Below are 11,636 nucleotides of genomic sequence, written 5' to 3' on the forward strand. Positions count from 1 at the left end.
ATCTTCATTCTCTATCTTTAACTATCGAAATACATAGTAGAGGATGTCAATTAAATACATATGTTGTTGGAGCGTATTTTTTCTCTGCTGTAAATTAGGAAAAGGATATAAAGAGTTTATTAGAGATGCTCTAAAAAATTCATGTATTTTTAACGTGATTCAGAACAACAAAAAATTACATATTACAGATACACTTTTAGGGGAGAAGTGAAAGTGGCAAATGTAGCGTGCACTTCAACCTCCAGCGAGAGATTCGCATTGGGATGCATGCACAGCAGGAGTCGCATCCCAGTACGAATCCAACGGTTCACAATGCGAGGCCACGAGCCCTTGAGGACAAACTTTACTTCCTCAACCTCCAGCCGTCTGTTATCTCGGTGAAACATGGCTGCCATGTGCGCGGGGCTAACGGCGGCTGGGTCCCCTCCTTCTGATCCCACGTGGCGGCGCCGTGGGACGCGGAACCATATATGCGCAAGATAGACCGTTTGGCTAGCTCATCTTGTCGATGGGTCTCGACTGCGCGCTTGTCGTTGGTGCTGCTGTGCTAATAAGCTACTTCATGCATCACATTGTTAAAAGAAAAAGCTACTTCATGGATCACATATGCAAGTCCCGGCACGTGATGGTTACTCGATTAGCAAAGGGTTTTTTTTACCAGAAGTTATTACTACATTTTAGGTCACCAGGTGTCTGAATTTTCAAATAACAAATATACTCCCTATATTCCAAATTATAAGTCGCTTTGACTTTTTTAGTTCATCTATTTTGTTATGACAAAATGGATGAACCAAAAAAGTCAAAGTGACTTATAATTTGAAATGGGGGAGTATTCAACTAAATAGTGTAATTAAAACGAACCATTTATAAGAGATATTTCATAATTTTCTATGACTAAACAGTAGCGAAATTTCATATTGTCTTAGGAAAAAACTTAGGGACCGTTTGGATCCTTTTATTTTGGAGAAATTAGAATCTACTCGATAGATTATGCTATTTGGCTTAGAATTTGACATTACACAACTTTTTTAAATTCACAAATAAACCATGCTATGTTTCTACTCTCCAACTTATAGTATGTTCTTCAGCTCGTTTTTCTATAGAAAAAATGCAACATATAAGTATCTCCCTTGTATGGCTAACAATAATAGATAAATACATATTCCATATACAACCACATTAACTTAATTAATTTGTGTATTAATTAAAATTTTTAGAATGAATTTAATTCCAAGTATCCAAACAGGCCAAGTGCTTTATAACAGTTAATAACACGTGCATTGTACTCTGATTTCATTTCATCTGATCTGATCTAGGGACGTCGTACGGCACCCTATAGAGGTTTCTAAACAACGTCCTACACTCAGCATCAGCATTCGATGAGGTGCATGCACCCGGTCGGCGGCATGCGGCGTGGGAGCCGTTGCGTAAGTAGTATAATATGATAGGGTACGTGTAGCTCTTTCTACGCACACAAATGATCGAAAAACGTCTATGGCCATTGCGTGATGCCGTGATGGGCGTGGACGCGTGGTGCTAGCTGCTAGCTTGTCCGCTGCCCGCCGACACTGGCATTTGAATCTCACTCTAGCTAGGCGGGGGGTCAGCCAGAATGGTTTTGTCTTTCTCACCCACACGACCGACTCTGGAGTCTGGACTCGGAGGGTCATTGCATCTGCATGTTGGTTTATTGGTTTCAGTCAGGTGATAGTGTTTTTTTTCTCACAACAGATCAGTATTAGTTGGACTTATCAGTCCAGAAATCAACCAGCGAACATACTCAATGTGTACCTACTCTCGGCAGATACTATGTTTGACCTCACTAAAACGCCTAGCTGCTGTATGTTTTATCATCGAGAGAGAGAAAAAGTGGAGCAGTAACAAGACGTGCCCTATTAACAAAAGGATTAGAAGAGGTGGTCAAACGACTGGTTATTAAGTACGGGCGCAGCAGCTGGCCGTAGATGACCGGTCGTTCGGTTCGTCACCTGCAGGGCCAGACGCCTGGACCAGACCCTTTCGTTTCTACGACTGTAGTTCTGAGTCCGTTCAGACTCTGGACTACTGCTACATGCAATTCCCAGTCACGTACGTAGGGCTGGACTGGACTTTCGTGGTCGTCCATGAGACCATGACTACTCGCATAGATAATGCACGCTTGTAACCGGTCAGATATCATGGACGACGCGCGGCTTATATACTCCGTATGTATGCTTGTGGTTGGAGTACAGTCACACACACACACACTAAGGTTCTGACTTCTGATATAGACGACGCCCAGGTTCTGACATTTACAGCCTCCTCCCTCTCAGCGTTATTTCTGAGTATGCAAGTGGAAAAAAAATGTAAAGAAAGATGAATGTCCGTGAACGTTTGTTTTGGGACAAAGGGTGTAACCGTCTCTTTTGTTTTTTTTTTCTGGTGAGTGAGATGGACCATTGAATCCTGAACAAAAATTAATTAAAGAGAACCTTCAATTTTCACAAACGACCTTCGCTGTCTTTTCTAGGACTAGGCGGCGGTGACACCCACCACCTTGTTGATCGTGCTGTGCAAGAGCAACGCCGCTTCAGCTTTTCTGTCCACCGCCTCTTCTGGTCCCTGCCGACGGCCCATCAGGTACACATTTCAGCCCGTTAATCAAGCTAGCTCTTTCATGTTTTCAAAGGGCCGGGTTTGGCTATGCTGTTGCGGTCTTCTTTTTTTCTTTTTTGACAAAGAAATATGACAATAATACGCTAACGGAAACTCTAAAGGGCGACCAGTCGCTCCAACTGTGGAACGCGCGACCACATTATAAAATAATGGGCCGGCCTGCTACGTCATCACATGGGGCATCACCACTAGGCATGAAAACGGATCGGATACGGATGGATATCACCGATATTATATTTATTTTCATATTTCTGTCCGGATTCAGATTCGAATACGGAGAGTATCAACTATGTCGGATATGATACGATTGAATATCGACATCATAAATATATGATTTGAGTATTCGGATACGGATACGATATTGGATGTTGGATATCCGGACTCGGATACGGACAGATCTCAATCCCTCTAAACAGATTTGGTTTCGAATACGGTCGAAAAATATCCCTAACCGTTTTCATCCCTAATCAAAAACCTTATGTACGGCCATAAAGATGACGTGCACTACGACAAGCGTGTTAACCGCATTCTTTCATCTTCACGTGAATGACCAAGCTAGCAAGATAGAAATCTAATTAGAATAGTTTATTTTATCTCTTTAAAATGCTATAAATTTTTTCTTCGAGTCTGTTTTTTAATTTCATTTGGCTTTTATTATGTTTCACTTTTTGTTTTTCATTGTGTATGCTTTAGTCTTTAGGAGTTCAATTTCTTGGTTGTCAATTTCAGTTTCATTATTTTTCACTATGTCTACTTTAGTTTTCAGTTTTTATTCGCCAATTTTAGTTTAATTTTCAGGTTGTCGTTTCAGTTTCAATTTTATGTTTTGGTTATTTTCTTTTTCACTATGTCTACTTTAGTTTTCAGTTTCTATTTGTAAATTTCACTCTAATTATCTGGTTGTCAATTTCAGTCTTATTATTATGTTTTAATTAATTTTTTTATTTTGTCTACTTTAGTTTTTCAAATTTTTATCATTTTTTATCCAATTTTCCGGTTGTCAATTTCAGTTTTCAGTTATTATTTTTTCATTATGTCTACTTTAGTTTTCAATTTCTATTTGTCAATTTCAGTCTAATTATCTGCTTGTCAATTTTAGTTTCAGTATTATGTTTTATTTTTTGTTTTTCATTGTGTCTACCTTAGTCTTTAGTTTCTTTTTTAATTTTTTTGTACCCGACAAAAAGATAAAAACTTGCAGTGGCTTCATCTCTTTTTGATGTTATATCCTATAATGGTGTTTTTATTATTTTGCCCCTAGTTAGCAGCTAGTCATGTTTTTCGACTGCTGCAATGGGTTGTATAATAACTTGCCACCTCGGTTGGCAACTTATGCAACACTTGTTCAAATAATTTCCCCATCGGGTTGCAACTTGTCTTGTTTTGTGCCACTACTCCTGTTTCCCTGCTCCTGTAATAGGGTGGTATAATAACTTGCGCCCCCCCCCCCAGTTGACACCTTATGCAATGCTTGTTCTAATAATTTGTCCCTTATGTTGCAATGTCTTGTTTTGTCCCGCTACTCGTTTTTAATAAATGCTCTTGGGTTCGCAGTTAGTCATGTTTTTCTGGCTCCTGCAATGGGTTGCATAATAACTTCCCCTCCCCGGTTGGCAGCTTTATTCAATGCTTATTCTAATAATTTGCCTTTAGGTTGTAGTTTATCTTGTTTTTTTTTGTGCCCATACCCTCGTTTTTTTAATAAATGCTCCCAGTTTACAGCAAGTCATGTTTTCTGGCTTTTGTAATGTGTTATATAATAACTTGTCCCCCTAGTTAACAGCTTATACAATGTTTTATTTGTTAATTTGCCCCTAAGGCGTATATTATATGGTAGTAACTCCTTTGATTTTTTTGTCTCCCAACCTTGTGCATACCATGTAACAACTTTAATATACTTTTTAGAGTAGCAATTTTAGTATGGTAGTAACTCCTTTGATAAATTTCATAGCATATATTACAAATAAATTGCTACTAAAAAAAATCTTCGAAACAAATACAAGTGGGTTCTAATTTTGTTTGTCTCACCACGTAGAACACACCGGTGCAGACAGAATTAAAAAATGGATACACCATTCGAAAGTTATAGCAATTTAAAATAAACGTTTTCATTTCTTCTAGCTTACATCAGCGTGACATGGCAACAAAAGGGACATTTGCATGGTAAGCCTTAGACTGCTGGTTGAAAATGGAAAGACGAGCGCTGAGCAGTGGGGCTCGTCATACGCATGCTAGGGCACGGTGAAAGCAAGTCGCGGTAAAAGCCAGGTCGCACGCTTCGTCTATAGCGCAATGGGTCGCACGTTATCTGCGTCCATTTGCTAACCTCCAGAACTCCAGAATTCATGACTGAACCGTTCACATAGATACACACTACATTACTTCACGAAGTGAAGTACTAGGAAAAGGGCTTAAGCCTTTATCCTATGACACAATTACCCACATGTCATTATAATAGATTCTAACTCCATACACGCCACTTAAATCTTACTGCTCCTGCTCAATCCTTAGACAAACTTATCTAGACCTCAGTGCCACATCAAATGATAACCCGAAATGAGGCAGGAAAAGGACATGTTTGCCCCTATGACTTACATTGATCTTCACACTCCCTGTCATCTGAACAAAGCAGACTCTATTCCCCAACACATCTCCTTCTCCACTCTCTCTCTTGAAAACCCTAGCTCAAGGAATGGATATGGTGGCGAGAAGAGCAAGACGTCACAAACCAACGAAGAAAATTGATCGCACAAGCGAGGAGGCGCTGACAGGGTAGGGGGCAAGGTGGATTATCTCGATCCAAGGCCATGTGCACTAAGGGGCCTTCGAGGGTGTCCGTGAGATCTAGGGAATAACGTTGGCGGTGTTGGATGTAAGACTGTAACCAAGAACTAGGCCTCACTAAATCATACAATGACCACTTAGTGCTAGTACAGAGTCATTACTACCTACATGATAGTACCGTCGAACAATCTGTTAGATATCATTCCTATCATCCGGCATATACTCTGGTACATTTTCAATGCCCATTTGAAGTCCAATCTTAACCGATTCGTCTTCTTTGAGATACTCGACTTAGAACCTCTCCAATGGAGCTACTTACTACCATGATCTTGACTGGGAGTTAACTTCTTGCATGTCCCAATGCTCTTGCTCCTTGGTCCATTGCTGGCTTGAATGCTCCCTCTTAATAGCATGGTTAAAAGGAAAATTAAAGCTCTACTCAACACTATAGCGAAGATCTCTAAGCACCTATATTGTATCATACTCTAATTATGAACGGCTTCTTTGGCGTGGCTCCTCATTAAGTGCTTATCCAGAGAAGCTACAAATTGTAACTTTTTCTCTAAGAAACTACTATTCACCAGAAACCGTTTCATTTCTTAGAGTGTTTGGTAGTGCTCCTTCGAAAAAGCCGCTATTGGAGCGGGAGACGGAGACCTTGCTAAACTTATCTTAATTTAAGTCTTTGTAGAATCATGGCCATTCAATTTGTAACTAACAAACGAGCATGTGTGTGAATCACTTGTAATTGGATAGGGGCGAGTTTCATTTCACGTAGCCATGTGCTCGGAAAAGAAAACAAAAACAAATTAAAATGGGATAATATAGCAAAATCAAAAGGGTGGTGTTATCCTTAGCTATACAGCGAATCCACGGCCTGTTTGGTTGGCTGGTTCGTATCGTTGCTGATTCGTGAAGAAGTACTGCTGACTAGTTTATGTGAGAGGAAAATACTATTTCGACTGAAAATTTACGATCGTTTACGGTTAGCCACAGCGAAACAAACAGACTGCCAATCTTTGAAGTGGTAAACAGAGGAAGTCCAATCTTTAAACTGGTAATTAGCAAAAATCTCGTAAAATTTTAGAAGACTTACGAATTGGGTGTTAAATTCATCGAGGCACGCGAACTGAAACCCAAATTATTAGCTTGGCTGGCGGAGCTCGATTCGATGCGTTGCTGAGCCTGGGTAATCGATTCGTGCTGGGCGGTGGCGGGGTCGGAGGGATCTGAACCCTAGCGCCGTCCGGATCTGGAACACGCGCCGGCGAGCTGCTCGGCGCCTCGGCGGCATGAGTGGCTGGAAAGCGGGGGAGAGGAGCAGCAGCGGAGATATGAACGGCGGAGGCGGCAGCGGCAGCGGGGACGAGTTCGGGAGTGCGGTGGCGCGGGCCGCGGTGGCGCAGGCGCTGGAGGCCGCGGGGTTCGACTGCGCGCACCGCTCCGCGGTGGACGCGGTCGTCGACATCGTCCTGCGCTATATCACCCACCTGGGCCGGTCCGCCGCCTTCCACGCCAACCTCGCCGGCCGCGCGCTCGCCAATGAGCTCGACGTCATCCAGGGGCTCGAGGAGGTCGGCGCTGACACGGATGGTTTCGCGGGCGCGGCGACCACGGGCCACTGCCTCGTCGGCTCCGGCGTCGTCAAGGACCTCATGGCGTTTGTCCATTCCAAGGACGAGGTGCCGTTCGCGCGGCCGCTGCCTAGGTTCCCCATCCAGCGCGCGGAGCCGCAGCCTTCTGCTAGCTTCGCTGTGACGGGGAGAGAGACTGGAGTGAGGCACGTCCCGGAGTGGCTGCCTGCGTTCCCAGATCCGCACACCTATGTGAGGACGGAGGTGTGGGTTGAGCTGCCGGCGACCAAGGACAGGGTTGACAAGGTGGAGCAGGTGCGGCAACGGAGGAAAGCTGAGAAGTCCCTGCTCAGCCTGCAGCGAAGGCTGGCCATGGCAGGTGCGGATGGGTTTCGTCCAGCTGTTGCAGTGGCACAGGATAGTGCGGAGAAGGGGAAGGAGATACAGGCAGCTGGTACGAAGAGAAATCCATTTCTTGAGCCAGCATTGATGCCTGGAGAGAAAGAAGTATCCGACGTCGATCTGCCTCCTGAAAAGAAGAAACTCTCTGTCCTTGAGGCATTTGCGCCAGCTATTCAAGCTAGAACCATCAGGGAGATTGATGCTGGGGCAGGGTTGGATCAAAATCAAAGGAGCATTGTTCCAGAAGAGAGGGCTCCAGTGCATCTTAAGATTGGATTTAGTAAGAAGCCATTAGCAGCAGCTCTGAATTCAAGAGCCCTGGACCTGAGGGAAGATCCTTCCTTCTTGAAAGAGGAAGCAAAGGATGATAAGAAGCGGAGAGCGGGCATGATATTAAGGGCATCAATGGAGAACCCACAAGAACTTCCTCAGCTCTAAAGTCTTCCTCAGCTCTAAAGTTGTTTGTGGAAGAAGTGTTGTACCAAGAGTGGAGTCGCATCATGGTGTGATCATAGAACTTCAGTTTCCAGAATCTTGAGGTAAACATTTATGGTCCAGACTGTCAATTGCTCTAGAGGTCCATGCGAATGAAACCCACGTAGTTGAAAATCCTGTGTGCATAAAAATGGTGGAACAATTTGCCAAATTTAGCCAGGCAATGTCTTAGTGTATATTTGTTGTTGTTGTTGTTATTGTTTTTGTGCTTATGTAGGACAATGATACAGAGCTCAACCAAACATCTATGCATAATGCATCTATCTGTTAGCTGTAGCCACTTTGACTAATTTTGGATGGTAGAAAATCTGGGAAGTTAAAACTTACCTTTTAGGTAGGCTTGCTCTCCTAAGTTAAAACTTACCTTTTAGGTAGGCTTGCTCTCCTCAGTATTATTAGCAATTGAACTATCTCTGAACAATAATGATACATGGTTTTGTGCCTAGAGGCTTTCCATTTAAGAGAGAACAGATTGTACTGCACACATTCACTATTTCATATATGCAATGGACAGTGATGAGGATATATTAGTTTTGTGTTAGGACTCTTAAGAGGAATTTAAATCTGGATGTGCACCAAAAAGAGAGAATAGTTTGATTAACTAACTACATGGAATTAGGCTATCAGTCTAGAAAAAGGAATTATGTAAATTTGGTATTATGGCTATCCTGCACACACCCCCCAACCTAGTGCCTAGGACTTTATTATAGTGTTTATGGTATGCTGAAGATATGGCAACATGACCAGAAGTTTGCTTGTAAAGTAGTACACACTAGAGGATATTTCCTTGCCTATGTCCTTTCACATGCTTGTAACAGATTTCTACTTTCGAGCCCTCTGTATTATCCCTAGTTGAGCCACTCTGCATTATGGCTTCATATGTTGCTCTTGTAGATACGATAACTTTGTTTGGTGGGAATGCCTATTTAAGTCTTTGGTTACCTACTTTGTTTTCCAAGTGAGATGGTGACATGGGTATCTTTTCTCTCCAAATAACAGAAACAAGATAGTCTTTGGTTACCTTGTTTTGTAAGCCATACTGTGACATAGGTATCTTTTCTTTCTTTATAGCAGAACGAGATATAGTTTCATAAGATGGTAGAGAAAATAATATGCCACCACATGGATTCTCTATTGTGTTTTTTTGCTGCCCCTTAAAAAGTATGCAGGATTCAAGAATCCATGCTACCAGTTTAGATGTAATGCCTCCAGGGCGTTTCCAAACATATATAGTTACATTGTGCTACGCACTTATGTGCTGATTTGTTAACGTAAGAGAATAATACAACTTTCCATGAAGACAAGATAATATAGCTAATGTAGCATCATTCCTTAAAAGTAGAATTCTCTCTGATGCAAAAGTAGCACCTCATATTGATCACTGGCAACTATAGTCTATAACTCTATATGGGTGCCATGTTTAAAAAAAAAGTAGATATAGCACCTGTGGTGCAGCATTTAGTAGTAAAAAAGCCCAGATCTAGTAATAGTTAGGCACACCAAATCAATACACCATCGTAGTGTTATTGCTTTTTCACGTGTCCAGAGTCAAGACCTGAAGTTTACTTCACTGAATGGATCCATGTTCTAGTAGGAATTATTTATTTATTTATGACATTCTGTTCTTTAATATTGTGGTAAATTCGCATGTCAAATAAATTATTATTCTGACTTGAGGTTTGGTGATTTCTGCAGGCCATGTGTCCGTGATACGACCTTCCTCAGAAGCTTAACCTGCACCCATGCCCGGACTCCACCTATCATTTTCCTTGAATCACCGGGCGCTGATAATTCTGCAGTGCTGTAACTGAAGTTCCACTATTTCACTGCATTGAACTTGCTTCTGCTGGTATTTCACCTTTAACTCTAAGTGGGTTGGTTCAAAGGGAGCTGATTTGTGAGGCCGTGGTTGTTCTCCCCAGACATGGCATCCAAAAGAATGATGCTCCTGAGTGACTTTCTGTAGCTGTATTCCCTGGTAGAATTGGGGAGAGATGTTTGTAGAAAAGCTAACCTGATTCTTCTGACCAAGACTCGCCACAGACAGGGTTGATGTATTTAGTGGGTTACTCTCAAGAGCCAGCTTCTATATGCAGTATGTTGGCCTAATAGTGCAGTATGTCCCCCACACCATTGCTGTGTTTAGGACAAAAACACTTTCCAGATACCTGACGAAGTGCTCGATTACGAGGATTGATTGATTCTAGTTGGTGAGTTGATGTAATGCTTCATAGTTGGAGACCTGGGACTGTGACAACAGTGTACCATATGATTCTTTCGCCTTTTTTGAGCATTCCAGATTGAACTTGCAAAGATTTTAGAAGGAAGCATGTTGAAATGTGTCTGGAGCTTGTACATTTGACTGGCTGTTTGTGTGAACTGTGAAGATCTTGGGAGGTAGCATGCTGGTATGTGTGTATGGAGTTTGTGCATTTCCGTGGATGTTTATGTGGGGGAGGTGTTTAAATCCAGGAGCTAAAGTTTACGGGTGTCACATGGGGTGTTACATCGAGTGTTCGGATAATAATAAAAAAACAAATTACAGAAGTCATCAGTAATCTACGAGATGAATGTATTAAGCCTAATTAATTTATCATTAGCACATGTTTACTATAGCACCGCGTTATCAAATCATGGACTAATTAGGCTTGAAAAATCTGTCTCGTAAATTAGTCTCAATCTACGTATTTAGTTTCGTAATTAGTCTATATTTAATACTCTATGTATGTGTTTAAATATTCGATCTAACAGGACTAACTTTTACCCGAGGGAACAATCAGGGCCTGAAGGTCTTGAATGGCAGCGTGCTGAACTGCTGATGTGTTTCTGGATCTTGCGCACTTGTCTGTCTGTGAGTAAACACGGCCTTGGTCAGTGAAAATAGAGAGCACAAGAAAGAGGCACCTGACGTAATAAGGTATCACTTCTCGGCCTGCACAGATGTGGGAAGTCTTTAACGGTACTGTTAGGGTCGTTGAGAGCACACGTACAGATCTTGTATGTTGTACACACGAACCACGCAGAATCTGTGGTTTTGGGTGGCGATGGGTTAGGCCATAGTTGGGCGAAATTTGGAAATTTGGCTACTGTAGCACTTTTTATTTTTATTTAGTAATTAGTATTCAATCATGATCTAATTAGGCTCAAAATGTTCGTCTCACGATTTCCAACCAAACTGTGCAATTAGTTTTTTTTCGTCTACATTTAATGCTCCATGCACGTATCGCAAGATTCGATGTGATGGCTACTGTAGCACTTTTTGAAAAAACTTTTTGAACTAAACAAGGCCTTAGCGCGTGTTTAGTTCTAGGAAGTTGGAATTTGGGGCTACTATAGCACTTTCGTTTTTATTTGACAATTAGTGTTCAAATATGGACTAATTAGGCTCAAAACGTTCGTCTCGCAATTTCCCACCAAACTGTGTAATTAGTTTTTTTTCGTCTACATTTAATGCTCCATGCACGGGCCGCAAACATTCGATGTGATAGGTACCGTAGCACTTTTTGGGATTTTGGGGTGCGACTAGAAAAGGGCTTAGCGCGTGTTTAGTTGCCCAAATTTGGGAATTTAGGCTACTGTAGCACTTTCGTTTTTATTTGGCAAATAGTGTTCAATCGTGGACTAATTAGGCTCAAAACATTCGTCTCGCAATTTCTAACCAAACTGTGCAATTAGTTTTTTTATCTACATTTAATGCTCTATGCATATATCGTAAGATTCGATGTG

At 41.9% G+C, this 11,636-nt stretch overlaps 1 protein-coding gene across 1 annotated transcript; it reads left to right on the forward strand.

The window, feature by feature from the left end:
- Positions 1 to 6,570: 6,570 nt before the first annotated feature.
- LOC136505324 (transcription initiation factor TFIID subunit 8-like) lies at positions 6,571 to 10,296 on the forward strand. The gene is made up of 2 exons (XM_066500477.1): positions 6,571 to 7,954; positions 9,606 to 10,296. The coding sequence occupies exon 1, from the start codon at positions 6,732 to 6,734 to the stop codon at positions 7,851 to 7,853; it is 1,122 nt and encodes a 373-aa protein (XP_066356574.1). The 5' UTR covers positions 6,571 to 6,731; the 3' UTR covers positions 7,854 to 7,954; positions 9,606 to 10,296.
- Positions 10,297 to 11,636: the final 1,340 nt, after the last annotated feature.

The sequence above is a fragment of the Miscanthus floridulus genome, chromosome 14, assembly GCF_019320115.1.
Source record: "Miscanthus floridulus cultivar M001 chromosome 14, ASM1932011v1, whole genome shotgun sequence".
In the NCBI taxonomy this organism is placed as follows: Eukaryota; Viridiplantae; Streptophyta; class Magnoliopsida; order Poales; family Poaceae; genus Miscanthus; species Miscanthus floridulus.